The following is a 16,501-nucleotide window of genomic DNA, read 5'->3' as shown; positions in this document are numbered from 1 at the left end:
TACCAGGAAACCTGCTCCAGCATGGGCTCCTCTCTCCACGGGCCTGCAGGTCCTTGCCAGGAGCCTGCTTCAGCACAGGCCTCCCATGGGTTCACAGCCTTTTTACACATACCCTCTCCAGCGGGGGTTCTTCATGACCAACAGGTGGATCTCTTTATCCCCATGGTCCTCCACCACTGCAGAGACACAGCTGCCTCTTCATCGGCTGCAAGGAAATCTCTGCTCCAGCACCTGGAGCACCTCCTGTCCCTCCTTCTCCACTGGCCCTGGTGTTTGGGCTGTTCCTCTCACATATTCTCACTTTGCTCTTCTCTGACTACCAACACATCTGCAAAGTAACTTTTTTTCCCTTCTTAAATATGCTGTTACAGAGGTGTTACCATCATTTCTAACTGGTCCAGCCTTCTCCAGCAGCAGGTCCATCTTTGGAGCTCTGCCAGGCATAGAGGAAGCTTCAAACCTTCCAGCAGCTTCCCTGCCACTACCAAAATTTGGTCATGCAAACCCAGTACAAAACCAAATTAATGTAAACAGTCTTTTACTCAGAACACAGCAAAAATCTGTGGTGTCACTCTTAACAGGTATGTGGCAGTTGCAGGAGCATCAAGAAAATTTAAGCTTTGATGATATGTACTTGTTGAGCACACCACCTTATTATCTACACAAATGCAACTTAAAATCTCTAAAGAGAAGAAAGAATGACACAACCTGTATGAAACAGGTACCAGCCTAGCGAATCAAAAGGTAAGGCCCAGCAACAAAATATGGCAGACCAAGAATCATGCAGGATTAAAGAATCCCTCACCAATCTAAACTTTTCAACACCAGTGGAGCTGTGTTAGCAGTAAGCCCTGGAAGTACAATGCTGCAGTTACTTTGGAGATGTTTGTTTGGTATTTTTTTTTTAATTCTAAACAGATTAATCAACAGATTTTGTGATCTTAAGATAATCCTTAATAATGTTAAAGTTTCGGAGAGATAATTGTCTTGTGGTGGTGTGTACTGGAAATGCATACACTTAGTTTGTGATGATACAGAGAGCTACCAAGCACTTCCGGCCACCAGCAAAAGGTTGCATTGCCTGCCTACTACAGTCAGCAGGGGAAGTCCCATTCTGCTGAACAGGAGTGATTATGAAGTCAGTAAAACAATTTTAGCTGGCACAGAGAAGCTTTAGAGCTCCTCCTGCAGAGAGCAGTCAGGATTCCCCTCATTCTGCTGGCTGAGTAGTCCACAGCTTTAACTTCCATTGGGAGCTCTGCTCAGTTGATCAGCCCTGATGATGCCAAGGGAATCACAGCATCATACACAAATACCCTGGCATGACAGCCTGCCAGAATAAACGGAAAGATCAAGTTTTATTTATAGACTGCTACACTGCATCTGCTGAGACCGCCCACAGACTTCCTCTGCCACAATTCCAACATAAGCCCCCATTTTATATTTCCCTCCTGCAGTGGTTTAACTGCAGCAGGCAGCTCAGTCCCTCACAGTCACTCTCACTCTTCCCAAGTGATATGGGGAGAAGAATTTAAGGACTAAAGTGGCAGAACTCATGGGCTGAGATAAGGACAGCTAGAGTGAGGTGGGGAGGGAAAAAACTCAAGAAACTCAAAGGAAAACAAATGATGCAAAAACAGTACCTCACCACTAGCTGACTGATGCCCAGCCAGTCCCTAAACAGTGACAATGCTGAAACACTCCCCACAGGTCACAAATCCACACCAGCACCATAGGCTGCTATGAAGGAAATTAATTTAATTCCAGCCAGATGTAGTACACCACTCCAAATTCAAATAAACGAAGAAATACTGCTCAGTGTATTTCTTTTTTCTTAAATTCTAGGAAGCTGTGGCATCTAGAAAAAGCAGCAATGTTAATTTTCTTTCTTAAGAGGCTTACTTTCTTTTTTTATCTGAATTTAACAGGCAGGCTGATAATTAAATGTCTCTTTACAGACATTTTTATTTAAAAAAATACTGGACAAACCAGTTAGGATGATAGAGAGGAGGGTACCCTTTGCCATATGTGCTCAGGTAGGTCTGATTCTTCCAAAGGAAATTTTTAAATACAAATGCCTCAACCAATGTCTTATCAGAGCCTTTTTTCAAAACAAATCAAAACAAAATCAAAACTGTCCTTCACTGCAGGTGCACTTTCTGTGCTATTTTTTTCCTGTTTCCAGTCCTCATAACTTTTAACATGTATCTTTGTATTTGATAACCTCTTTTTATTTGAGCTCAGGAAGCTCAGAGAAAGCAACAGGAGTTTTACCAGTAAGAAAGCTATGAGAAAGAAATTCAGAGGAGCTGTAGCAAAAGGTTTCATTCTGATTATCACAGCTGGCAAGACACCAGAAGCACCCAAGTGCTTGTTTTCAGAGGTTTCAGGCAGACTGTCAGAATTTAAGGGGATTTTGACAGAGTTGACATTGGCTAAAGTATGATTCTACGCAAACTCCTTTTTCCCCTAAATCCATATAAAAGGAATAATTCCAACTCACGCAGTTCAAACCCAGTTTTTTTTTTTACAGTTTAATAAGTAGGTTAGCAGAAGAAAGGCCACAATCAAATAAAAGATTTGGGGCTTCCCCCCTGCTAGAGTCTTTACTCTCTTGTGTGGATATTGCAAATGAGACAATCTTGCCATAATGGCCAAGTCCAAATGAAAACTGGAACACATTTTCGTGGGCTGTACTGGAAAAGCTGAAAGTTAATAATGTTTAGCCACAAGCCTACACTGCAACAAACATTAGGCTAAAAAAAACATGGGACTGTAGGCATGATTTTCTGAAACAGTACAAAGCAAAGCTTGATGTGGTCTCTAACAGTAGTTTAGCTATCTCCTGTACCAGGATGCAGAAATTATTTAGTAATTCTTCCAGTTCAGGCTGGATAATGCAGTAATTCCCAGTTTAGCTCTACACAGTACTGCATTATTCCATCCTTCTCCTATTTTTACTAGCAACAAAATGTTAACAAGCCCCATGACATACACTAAGCAATTGGAAGCACTGGAGCTAGACATCATTTCTTGCAACTTATGGATATAATGTCAAAAACTAACTTTCAGGCTACTAAAAAGGAAATATATCCTTCTTTTTCTATCTTGAATGAAAACAACTTGTTATGCTTTTAAACATTTTAAATATTAATCCTTGTTCTCACCCCCAAAACAATCATGATTCTGTATCTCTGGTTTGCAGGATGGTGGCTGTCTTTCAAAGAATTAATGCTACTGCTGCTGCATTAAGTTGTATGTGTTGGAGAGAACATTCTAGAACAAACTTTAAAATTACTTTTTACCTTGAAAGGACTGTCTGTCACTTACTTCCCCTGAATCAACCTCTTCCACACCATTTATTTGAAGTGCACCTCCCTGGAATAAAATGCAAAAGTTGAATAATCACAAGTCACCATCTCTCTCTGGCATTTCCTAAGAACTGCAACGTCCACCTTAGAAATTGAATACTGTTCTTAACTACACAGAGACTGTGTGATATGAGTTTAATTCCATGGCAAAATCAAGGCCAAGTGCATGTCTAATATTCATATTCATCATCCACGTCAGTGAATTTAATCCTATCCAGTATTTTCTGAGAAAAAGCACCTCTCTATTGAAAACACCAGTGAAAAAGGATGACCAATGATGCAAAAACCTTGACCTAGTCCCTCATGGAAGGAGTAAGTGAAGTAAAGCAAGGAGGTCTTTTAGAATAACCAGCAACAGGTGTGCTCCACATTGCTTTCTGCTCCTTCTCCCATGCCTGGGCAGTTTTCCAACTGGAGAAAACTTTTCAGTTCCAGAGGTAAGTGATTAATTAAAATCTTTGGTGAAATCTACATTCGTAATCAAATGTATCCTTCTGACATACATGTACCATGCTTGAGTGCAACCTCTCCCTGAAGTGGAAAAAATCAAATCAGACATTAAACTTCTGTGGCCCATACCTGCTCAGAGCTTTTTAAGCTGCAGACAGTTTCATAAGGCGGAGGTGGGTCCAGAGGGCAGTACACTTCAGCCCCTCTGATTGGTATTACATAAGTATAGTGCAGTGAAATCACATCAGAGACAGGTGTGCTGCAATAAACAACACAGATCAAATCCGTTAGTATGGCTTTCCAGCTGCAGAAAAACATCACCTGCTACCAAACTCCACCAGCTTTCTGTGCCAGCTCAGATTTTGGGATGTAAGTCACAGATACTGGACTCGCCAAGATCTGCAAGACATTGTCTCAGAAGACGGCCGGAGTAATTCCCAATTTAGCTCCTCAGGACATGCCTCTCCATTGTGTTCCCTAGAGTTCAAACATCTTTAGGCAGTACAGGGCGTAGGAACCCATTCCAGTTTTACTTCAGAGATTCAGTTTTGTTACAAAAGATTAAAGTACAGGTTGTCACACAAAATGTCACAGCCTAGCTCTGAGTTTTGTGAAACTCATTGAGTTCTTACTTATAACCTAAATTCAAGATACTTCTGACCTGGTGATTTATGTTCAGCTGCACAGAAAAAGCCAAATTCAAACTGAAGGCTGTTTTTGTGATGATGCAACAATATTATGGTTGACCAATTCCAAAGGCTTGTATGAGGCAAATGCACCTCATGGCTAACCTTACTCCACAGCTTCCAAAGAGCTCTCTGAAACCTTTACCACAGCAGAAATCCCAAAGACCTTCTACTGCAACATCTTTCTCTTAGGAGGCAGCTCTGAGAAGGAAGAAAATAGAACAGTGCCTGGAGAAACCTTAATTTTGATAAACATACATTTATATTGCCCCAGGAACACTGTAACAAAGTGTGGTGGCCAACAGCAGAGCTGACAAGAAAACCTTCCCCACACAATCCTCAGAGAAGTCTGTGACTCAAAGCATCTCAGCTCTTCTCTGCCTTTTTTTTTTTTTTTTTTTTTTTTTTTTTTTTTTTTTTTTTTTTTTTTTTTTTTTTTCTATTTTAGTTATTGATTTGGTGCTGAGCAGGAACCTCAAGAAACACACAGAAACCCGTATTTTGATCTCTGAACTTTGGTCAGGTTTCATTCACTATCACTAATGGATGCTACTCTCTACAAAGCAAGTCCTTCTTCCCAGAATTTAGGGTTTCTCTGGACACGGGCTGGAGGGAACAAAGATGACTATGAAAATTTTTTTCTTGCAAGCTCAGAGGAAAGGGCAGAATGATAGAAATGTCTATGGAAGACCACTTGCACAGACAGGAAAAGAATAAAACTTCCAAAATGAGAAGCTGGAAGCCCTCTTATGAAAGGCTCCTGTGAAGGCAATGGAGGTAATGCACAGAGAAATCTGAGGAAAGGAAAGCAGATATTTTGACAGCTGGCTATTATCTTTTTTAGTCTTAAAAATGGGGGAAACAAAATACGCTAAAACAGTTTTTAACTACAATCTACTTAATTTGTTTCAAAAGGCTTCAGAATAATTTTGGAGTACGATGGAGACGGATCCTCCAACGACATTACTTCCTCACATTTTCCTAGTATGTTCATGCTGAATTTACATTCAATGTAAACCATGAAGTTATATACATTTTGAATCTTAGTTTTGTTTTTAACCATGCCTGATCTGGCCTACCCCTCTCAGTCATACCTTGAAAATTAATGCTATGTCCAACAATTATAGTAAACCTTATTACAGAATATGCAACTAGAAAAATATTCCTTGGAGTCCCTTAATTATAAAAGTAATTTCCAGGATGTACTCAAACAATACTTTAAACTGAACTGAGGTAGATTTCTAGGCCTTGCTGCCCAACATGCATCACCTCTTTCCTTAAATTTACATGTCTTGTGACACTTTCATAGAATCACAGAATATCCTGAGTTGGAAGGGACCCACAAGGATCAAAGGCCAACTCCTGCCAAACTTCACATTTTGATTTTCACCTGAAAACTCAGCTCTCGCTGTTTAAGTTGTTCCAACCCTGAAAAATAATGTAATTGTTACATTTTAATGTATGAAATAACAAGAGTAGATATAGGAACTGACCAGACACTTGAAGGGCTAGTTTGTTTTTTGCCATTAAAATACGACAAATGTAAAAGTTTCCCATGACCAAGCGAGCAAACCAATTGTCTTTGACAGCTGGACCTCTGACTTTTCAATTTAAAGGGTGGCAGAGAAGGCCTGCCCATTCCAAACCTGTCTTTGGCACAAATTTTGATGACTGTAGAGTTTCCCTTTTCAGGGGATGTATCTGTCTTGAAGCTTGCAGATGGGGCTCACCTCCATGGATGTGGTTCCTGTCACACCCTCCTTGAACACAAAGGTTTGGGATGCAGGGACCAGGGAGCTCAGCACAGAAAGCCAGGGCACAGGTGCTAAAAGGAGTTCAGGGTACAGTCTGGGAGGAACAAGTGTGAGAAGGCTGACTGAGAAATGGCCACATCTCATCTCAGACACTCTTTCAGGATTCAGCCTGGGTTGAGTCATAATTACTCATCTTCCAAAAACAGAAATAAAGCCTGTCTGTTACTTTAACTTCTGCACTGCTGTATAACGACCTAGAACACCCTAAAACAAGTAACCTGACTTCAGAAAGATGTCATAATAATCACTTCAGCATTATTATCAATCAGTTTTAACATAGTCACAGTCAAGGTAACTACTCAATTTTAGACCACAGAAGCCATAAATACTGTTCAGCAGACCCTCCTGTGCCAAAAAAAAAAAAAAAAAAAAAAAAAAAAAAAAAAAAAAAAAAAAAAAAGGAGAACTCTGAAAAGCATAAATAATTATTCTTACAAAGAGATCATTACACATTCCACTCTGTTCTCATAAGCCGCTTGAACCAAGACTTAAATAGAGGATTTTAGTAATATTTTGAATTCAAATCCAGTCTCTTGTGTTTCAGAGGACCTGTTCATTCTAAATCCTACTGTTGTGCCATGTTATCATTTTCTAGGCAATCCCAGAATCTCTAATTACCTCTGCCAGGAACACATAGTCTTGAAAGTCATGCATGCTATTTAGTGAAATAAACTAAACATTCCTGCACAATGCAAAAAAGAGGAATTTTGAACAAGCGTCATACAGTCTGCTTGAGCATCATAATACTTTATGTATAAATATTTTATGTTCAGAGCAGAATAATGCAGTCCCACCTGAGTCATAAACTAGTAAAGCCAACCTGCAAGTTACTTTTAAAATGAAATAGCCACCTGCAGGGTAAGGGATTACTTTTCCAGGCAGTCCAGTCAAAACACACCCTTCAGTCAGCCCCAAGAGCCCAAAAGGGAGAAGGAGAATGACTCAGGTCATGGGGGGAACACCATTCAGGGTCTCTGGCTTGCCAAGTGGTTGTGTCTGGTTTCCCATTGCTGCCCTCACCTGCTCTTGACAGCATTGTTTAAGTTTTCAGCTGTGTCAAGCAGTAGTATTTCTCTCACCCAGAAATAGTTCCTAGACAATATAAACTCAAACACACAAAATTTTACCCCTTACCCATGCTGTATTTATGCTGTCTCCAAACAAACAGGTTTTTTCTTTTTTTTTTTTTAATCCCCCTAAAATCACAAACCTTTTTCACCAGAGAAAACAGTCTTAAAAAAAGATTAGGCAGCACTTTGAAAGACACTAAAAGAAAGGGATTGTACAATTTTACCTGTGACCTGTTTGTGGAGTATAAGAATTAAAAGTTGCAAAATAGGAGGGAGGCGGGACAGGCGGGACAAAGTCATCAGAATCAAAATTGTGATCTTCGTCCTCAATCTCACATTCATCCTAATCAAACAAAACTTCTGTTAAGATCCTTCTGAGCCATAAATATTACTAAACAATGTAATCTGCTAATACTGTTTGTACCACTCTCTCTGGCAGGTAATGCCTGGTGCTCACTTACTGTGCAGGATCTTCTTGATGCCAGTGTCAGTAAGTAATGCAGGGCAGCCGCTGTGAAGCAAACTGTGGCGGTGAGAGCATTCAGGGCACTAAGAGCTAAGAGAACTTTCTGAACAACATGAAGATTATTGAAATTAAAAAATTAAATCATGGCATTTGTAAATGTCAAAATGTAAATGTCAAAATTGTAATAATAATAAATAATAATACAAAACTAAAACAAATAGAGAAAATAGGGATGATCATGGCAATTACTTCTAAGAACTGTATGGTATGAAGTCTTCAGCACAATCTTCAAGAGTGGAGTAATTTGCAAAAACTTGTTTTACACTATTTATTGTCCTGACAGAGAGATCCAGAAGGGTTTAATACAGCTCAGATGTGATTTATCCACCTACTCATCCAAGATTTATAACCTTCCTCATAACTTTTCTGTGGGAAATATGGATTCAAGATGATCACCATTAAAGAAATGTTAAGGCTTTTTGATGTTTGAAGATGGTGTTGGTTGGGAGTTTTATTTTAGCAGTTTGTAAGCCACGAAAGACTGAGAAGTGCAAAAAATCAGCAAAGACATCAAATCATTAGCTAAAGTTTAGATCTCATTTACCCCTCTAATCTTGTCTGGATTCAACAGCAGTTTTGGTTGCAATAACACAAAAAACAGGCAAGAACTGCTTAATGGCTCAGCAATGCACTGGTCAAAACCCAGACATGAAAGCCCCCTCCTCCTCATCATGTTACAGAACCATGAAGAGCTTCTGACCAGTGTGGAAGACCAGAAAAATAACAGAGTTTTTCCCAGTAAACACTTCAGCAGTGCTCTGCTGCATGAGCATGGACATTATAAAACCAGTACTATTGATGTGTGTGCAGGGTACCTTGAGAAGAAGGTGAGCAGCACTGCATGTGTTCACATGGTATAGCTTCAGTACAGCCTCTGCTTCTGTGCAGGTAGTGGGATGAAGTTCTTCACAGCAAAAACAAGTCTTGTTTTCATATTTATCCATCTTTAAGAAACAAAACTCTATTTTTAAACTGTTTTATGCAGTATTTTTACCTGCATAATATAGAACCTATTGCCTTAAACTAAGCCCATGACCACAAAGCAGAGTGAAAATACAGGATCATATAATTGAACAGTTTGGTATGCCAATGATTCCTGCATTACAAAGCTGTACTATACACTTCTTATTTGAGAGAAAGCAATATGGGTAATGCATTAACACATTTAAATACAACTTAGTTGTAATCAAAGCTGCATTGATTACTAAGCAGTTTTATCACCTATGCTCTTTCCAATGCACAACAGCCTAGAAATTATTTCTCTGACTGTTGTGTAAACCACTCTATATGAACTGTACACATTTTTTATGGTTCAAGAATATATCTTGCATTTCTATGGATGGAATGAAACCCATGACTATAATTTCAACCCAGTAAAATAATTAATAGCCATATCTGTATACCACCGTTTTTTTGTAACTTTCATTTTCAAATTAATCTTATCATCTTTGTTTTCAAAGTAGAAATTCCATGTTTCCATATCTAGAAATAATTGTGGTTTTAGCTTTCAAACTCTGGAGTCACAATGTTCCACCTACAGAAGCCACCCTACAAAATAATTGATTATTTCTGGAATTTCTTTTTACTGTACCCTATATTTCCAACTACAGACAGCTCAGAAACTCCTGCAACATTTGACCACCTCATCTCGAATACTATTCTTAATTCTCATTACAGCTTTGGTACAGTGATACTGGATGAATCTAGATTCCCAAGGGTTTATAATCTTGGACTCTCACTGCAATACATCTACTGGCATGTCAAGGAACCAAAAATAGCTTTCCTGAAAGAATAAATGAATGAAAATAGATATTCAAAGATCTGTTCCATTAACCCACAAAGTCCTTCAAGCTTTTACACACACTGATCTTCATCACCAAGTGACTCTTTACTGTGTCCTTAAATTTCAATTTTTCCACAGTTTCCAGTTCATAAATAGTGATTTTTCTATTTCTCATGACAACCACTTGAAAAAAATCTTTTGCATTCTGTCCTGCCTTGTACAGACTGCATCTTCCTCAAGCGGAAGTGTTCTGAAAAGCTACTGTGATTTTCATCTGCCTTTTATTTTTTTTTTTTCTTACAGCTTCTGCTGTAAGGTATCACAGAATGGTCCTCACCAGTTGAGGCAAAACAGGAAGAATAATCCCACCCACAGATTATAACGGACTGAACGTTTTTTGGGTAGCTCACCATTACCCACACTCAGGCTTTGTTCAACAGATACATTTTTTACATTACTACAGAAATCCCTTGTGCTAGTTCTTTAATTACTTGCAACTCTACATCAGGACATTTTGTGATCTCAGCACAGCCAGCTAATATGCCTTAATGAGAAGAAATCTATGTAAATCAATATGTGTGCTCACCAAATTGCATCTGGGTACCCTGGACACAAATTGAATGCCTTGACATCCTAGTATTAATCCAGTCACGTTCAGCATAAAACTGATCACAGACAGCAGAACAAACAGGTTAACCTGGAATACCAAAACAAAGTTAACTGCAGTTGGGCACAGGAACCCAACTCAAGGAACATATTACAGAGCAAATCCCATTCACAAACTGAAGCTGGGAATGACTCTGCTTTTTCAAAACTGCCCATGACTTCAGTGCCCTGATGTGTCTTAACCTATTCCCAAAATTCTTTGTCTTCTCTTTCCTTATTCTGGACTAGTTATGCAATTGTTGAAAATGTCAGTAGTAATAGCACAAGCAATTAAAGGTTTTGCTGGAGTGCAAAGTATGATCTGCAAGTTGCCCAACTTCCACTGTGTGCCATACTCTTCTACCAAGTTTAGCTCTCAACACATTCAGAACAGTAAAAAAAACTGAAGAGGAAGAAACATCTTAAGCCAACATTCACTCTGCACATTTCCAGAATTATTTTACAGCACAAATATATTAAAAATATTTGTCCCAGTACAGTGAGGATGGAAACATTTTAGAGACTTGAGCTGCATGATTTTATTTCCTCCTGGCTACTAAAACCAGAATATTTGTAAATCAGACAATAGTTTCAGATTTATATGCCGCCAGAAAATGAGCAATGGCAAGAGTAATAAATACATGAAAAAAGGACAAGCAGAAGCAGTGGACAAAATGATGTGTTGCTTTCACCTATGCCCTTACAATCTAAGCTTACATGACTTTGGATATGGATTTTGGACATACAAAAGAACCATCCTATCCTATTCATACAGGTAAAAATATCCTGTACTTCAAGAGAAGTAAGGATAAGATATGGGTAAGACTACTACTTTAGAGACAAATAAAGGTACGATTCCTCCTTTAGGCATTCAATCTCACAAAGCAGGTATCAGATTCTTAATGTCCTAAAGCATCCTTTTAAATAACAATCTGCTCACTACTCAGGTTTCTTTGTATCAAAATGGTCCAAATTAAAAAAGTTCAACATGACAAAAATACAGAGGAAGAGAAGGACACTATGAAGGATATGAGTTCAATTCTGCTCCAGAGAGCTTAACAGAAGAGATCCAGTAACAAGGACTTCCTAAACATGCAAAGAACACCATGCTCTTTCAAATAAATTTAGCTGATGTACTATGGTTAGCTACCTGGAATCTGAAGCAGAAACAGGTAACAGCTGCTGCATAAATTATGTTTCCATTTTCTGAGGTTCAGGGAAATAATCCCCCATGAATGGAGAAGAGCCAAAGAGTATTACTATGCAAGCTAAACTCTTCAATTACAACATTACTGGTCATTACTAGTTTGACCATAACATTATCCTGTAAGGTAGATTTTAACTCCAAAAACCCCAATAATTGATGTAGCTATTAGTGAATCTGTGAAGAGGACTGGGACTACTTTGTGTTAGACACACTAAAACCAAAATAATTTAAAAATTATTAAGAGCATTTTGTCCTAGCTTTGTACTAATAATAAAACCACAGATAAGAGTTTAGTTCTAGAAAGCACTCTGAGTGTCATTTGTTTTTCCATACAAACACAGAATCAAATGACTTTTTAAAAATTACACCATGCTCAGCATGTAAATAAATGAAACCCATTCCTTATGCTTTTACCTAAATTGTCTTAGTTACTCTTCTAACAAAAGACTTTGAGAAAAAAAATTGGTACACACAGGTATTTCATATAAAGAAAACTTTTCAACTGGGTTCAACACAGAGCACTGACAATTAGGAATTAGCCAGTATTGTAAGTGAAATAGAAGCTGTTTCAACATAAAATATCTCTATAGCACAAATGTCATTAAATAATATTAAGATAAATAAGAGGTGTATTTGTCCTTTTTCAGCTGATGATAAATGAAGAAAAGAAGTAATGTGGCCAAAGTAAAGAAAGTTTAAAAAAACAAAACAAACAAACAAAAACAAAACCCTAGCAAACTCACATTTAAGTTGTCTCCTGTGGTACAGAAGCTGCAATAGAAACAATTTTGTCTATAGTGATACAAAAAGTTACAGTTAAAATCAAGATTTCCAACCCAAAATTTTCAAAAACAAACAAAACAATGAATATTTTTCTAAAGAAATGTCAGAAATCAAAGAACAAAGAGGAAGAGGAGCATTATCATAAGTATGTGAAACAAGGATGATACTTCCTGCATTTATGCTCTAATAAATTCTACCATGTGCAAGTATAATCTTGATCTGTTTTTTATTATACGCATAGTGTATTTTTGAATGGATAATCCAATATTCAGAAAATCCTGCCAAATGAGCAGAAGATAAGAATAATTCCTCTATATTCAATCTAAAACACTACTATGATCTGAACTATAACCACAAAATTCTCTACCACACACTTGACAGTGGACAAGACATTGTACTTGACTGCCAAGAGAAAAAATCTTTTTTCTTTCTGCTCTATCACTGGTCAGCATTTTTACACAATAACTGAGATTGGAAGGGACCTCTTGAGACCATTTAAATCTAATCTCCTGTTCAAGCAGGCATCACAACAGTAGAGCTGGAACCACAAGACCCCTTCCAGCCCAGAACATTCTATGATTCTATGACCTACAGCAAGCTGTTGAATATAATGCCCGGTTAGTTTTGACTATCTCTATATGTAATCTACACCAGTTTTTGACCATCATAACAGTAAAAAGGTTGTCTTCCATGTTCAGAAGGAGTTTCTTATTTTCTCAGTTCTGCTCACAGCCTCTTGTCCTGCCAGTGAGCACTACTGAGAAGGTTCAGCTCGCTATTCTTTGTTCCTCCCCATCAGCTATTAATAGAGATGCAGGAGATTTCCACTGAGCCTCCTCTTCTCCAGACTGAACAGCCACAGCTTTCACATCTCACCAGGTGTGGGAAGGATCACATCCCTTGACCCTTTGGCAAGTCTCTGCCTAATCCAGCCCAGGACACCAGTAGTCTTCTCTGCCACAAGAGCACTTTGCTATCTCATGGACAGTTTGTTGTCCACCACAATCCCCAGGTTTTTCTTTGCAGAGCTGCTTTCCACCATGTTGTTCCCACCTATGTGATAGGATAATTTCCCTGCAGAGGCAGGACTTTGCATTCCCCATTGTTGAACTTCAAGGGATTCCTTTCAATGCAATCTTCAGCCTGTTCAAGTCATTCCAAATGGCTATATTTAGCATATCAGCCATTCCTCCCAGTTTGGCATCGCCTGTGCTGAGAGTACACTCAGATCCACTGCGCAGAGCACTCACTTCAGTGGTACTGGCCCCTCAGTTTCGACCCTTCAGGTTCACCCCTGGTCCTTGGCTGGCTCAGCTTTCACCATTGATCACAACCCTCTGTGCCCACTTATTCAGTCACTCACTGTCCAATCTAACATGTATTCTGTCAGCTTATTTAGTTACTTATATTCTCCTGCAGATGCAAATTTAAACATCTTCTCCATCACTACTCACCTACAAGTAAAAACAGGGGTTACACTTTATCCCAGTGACAGAAGATCCTACCCAGAGGAGAGAAGTACATCTCAATTTAGGAAAAAATAGAGAAAGGCAAACATGGTATTTAAAAAAATAAACAGATGTAACTGGATGTGGGGGTTAGTGTTGAGGGTAACAGCCCTGGGATGCCTTGAGAGGCAGAGTAAGTGCAGAGTCTAAGTAACTGCACCACTTCCATAATAATACCTACGTGCAGTTGAAAGAAAGACCACCGGTGTTGTTCAGGGACCCCGAGTCCAAAGACATAAAAGGACCATACCCTTTGATAACTTGGGGGAGAGTGTATGGTTGTATTTCAACAGAGGCTGGCCCAAGATGGATCCCCAGCAAATTCATAAAACCATACTTGGACATGTCACCAGAAGAAGAAGCACCCACGGTTGCATCACCTAACACGACCACATAAGATGTTCCAGATGACGCAGTGGCCTGGCGGCAGAGGAAAAAGAAGACACCCAACCTCACTGCCAGGGTTTTGATTACCAGAAGATATTTCCCACCACACTGTCAGGACCCCAATCCCTTTGTTCCCTCACCCTGGATCCCTCCACCTTTTCCCTCTTACCTCTTCCCTAAAATCCCTTACCCTAAACCCTGTAATCCCAACCCTATTTTCCCTACTTACCTTTTCTTTTCGTTACTACTATTTTATTAAAGAAGGGGGAGGAGATGGAGGAAAAGAGAGGAAAAAAGGATGAGGAGATGGGGGGAAAAGCGAGATTTCGTACTGCACTAATGCATTTTGTAATACATGTCTTTTCCACCCTTCAAAAACCAGAATGAGACCACAGCTCCAGCTGTCCCAGCAGTGCCCAGAGGGATGCCCCCAGTGACCACTATCACCATCCTCGTTGTCATCCAAGCAGCAGCAGGATGGATTGTGCCGCAGCCACGTGAGAACATCTGGGTCACGCTGGTGAAGTCTTTAGAACAAGACAACTTTTGCCTGGCCATGGGAAGTGTCGATGACCGCTGTCCACTTGCCTGGTGGGAATACCCCTGTCACCCAAAGACTACCCCTACCCCTACCCCAGGTAAGAAACCTAACCCTGTGGACACTTGGGACAAGTGCACACGGATTCTGCCACACGCACCACAGGAGCCTCAGGAATGGGACCTACTGGGCTCCTCGCAAGCTACATTCTGTGTGAGGTTCTTTTACCAACCCACACAGCAAGATTGGGCAGAGATAACCAAATCCCACCCAGTTGGCTCACATGAAGTTAATAGAAAGGATGTATCTCCCCATGACCAGAGATACAATGCAGCAAATTGGTACAACTATACCAGCAATACCGTATCCAAGTCCTCCTCAGTTCCCAGGGTGCTCCCTAGTGGGGGTCTTCCTTATCTGCGGTGACAGGGTGTGGGCCCCCCAACAAGACTCAAATTATGAATTGGAAGAAAGAGAATCAATTGGCCCATCAAAAAGATCCTAAGCTGAATTCGACCCAAATTGTGATTCCCAAATTTATAACTGGAACAAAGCCAAAAGGGTTGCTGCATCAATCTTTCTACCTTCGTACGCAGCAGCAAAGGCACTAAGTGAGCTTTCACACCTGGGGTGTTGGCTGAGTAAGCAGGCCAATGCCACATCCACCGCACTTTCCGATCTGTTGGTGGACGAGGAAACCACCAGGCACGCAACACTTCAAAACTGGGGAGCCATTGACTTTTTACTGTTTGCCCATGGCCATGGCTGTGAGGACTTCGCCGGAATATGCTGCTTCAACTTATCATCCAAGAGCGTGTCGATCCAGACAAATATCCAACAAATCCGAGACCAAGTCAAGACCCTCCAAACAGAGAGCGTGGCTGTGGACTCTACCAACCGACTGCTGGCAAAATGGGGAATCCCAGGATGGGCTGCATCTATCATCAAAGGACTGCTGTGGATCCTCATCATAGTCTTCATTGTGATACTGGCACTGAAATGCTTCCAGAGAGCCGTCAATAAAACTTTGGGGGACGTTTATTTAATTAATAAAAAGGGGGTAGATGTGGGGGTCGGTGTTGAGGGTAACAGGCCTGGGATGACTTGGGAGGATACTTTTGTTTAACTGTGTCGATTTCCCGAAGCTCCCTGCTCCCGCATATTAATAGCTACCTGCCAGTCACCCGGGACTCACTCCCATAGCCCAGAAAGTTCTATCTTCCCGTTCCCCCATTGGCTCCTGTGTTACAGTCACTCCCCTCATGTTACACCATTGGTTAAATGTATATAATCCCACCTCAACTCCTCCTTCTACCCCTGTCCCCATTGGTTAATTGTACCCTGTCCCCTCCTACCTTCCCCCAGTTTATATACTTTGTACCCACCCCCCGCCCCCCTCGCCGGGATTCTCAGCAGACGCTCGGCTGTCAGCTTTCAGCTCCGGCCACAGTTTCTGCTGTCAGTCGGTGCTCCATCCCTGGATCCCTCCTCCTGTGGTTTGTCTCCCTCCTGCTTCACCTGCCTCCCTTCCAGCCTACCTTCATCCTACCCCTGTGGACCCTCTACTCAGCCTGCAAATAAACCCAGTTGGAACTCTACATGGAGTGCACTCCCGTTTGTTCCTGGCGAAGAGGATTACTGCATGCAGCCGGGGAGAACGAAAGCTAATGCCACAGATTACTTCATCTGGGCACTGTCAACTGGTCGGCTGGGAGATTGGTTTGTGGGACCTG

The 16,501-nt window shown here is 40.4% G+C and overlaps 1 protein-coding gene across 4 annotated transcripts in view; it reads right to left on the bottom strand.

The window, feature by feature from the left end:
- The window catches only part of ENTREP1 (endosomal transmembrane epsin interactor 1), a 31,677-nt gene that overhangs the window by 6,590 nt on the left and 8,586 nt on the right, over positions 1 to 16,501 (bottom strand). For 2 of the 4 annotated variants that reach the window (XM_053932433.1, XM_053932436.1), the window contains exons 3-8: positions 10,287 to 10,397; positions 8,733 to 8,861; positions 7,853 to 7,960; positions 7,616 to 7,734; positions 3,951 to 4,080; positions 3,306 to 3,378 (exon numbers count right to left, since the gene is read on the bottom strand). In XM_053932433.1, coding sequence (XP_053788408.1) covers positions 3,306 to 3,378; positions 3,951 to 4,080; positions 7,616 to 7,734; positions 7,853 to 7,960; positions 8,733 to 8,861; positions 10,287 to 10,397 — 670 coding nt within the window. The remainder of the gene's footprint in view (positions 1 to 3,305; positions 3,379 to 3,950; positions 4,081 to 7,615; positions 7,735 to 7,852; positions 7,961 to 8,732; positions 8,862 to 10,286; positions 10,398 to 16,501) is intronic. The other 2 variants (XM_053932434.1, XM_053932435.1) reach the window with 2 other exon arrangements.

Source organism: Vidua chalybeata, chromosome Z (assembly GCF_026979565.1).
Source record: "Vidua chalybeata isolate OUT-0048 chromosome Z, bVidCha1 merged haplotype, whole genome shotgun sequence".
Lineage (NCBI taxonomy): Eukaryota > Metazoa > Chordata > Aves > Passeriformes > Viduidae > Vidua > Vidua chalybeata.
Note: the sequence above shows the minus strand (reverse complement) of the source record. Positions and strands in the feature narration are given on the sequence as shown.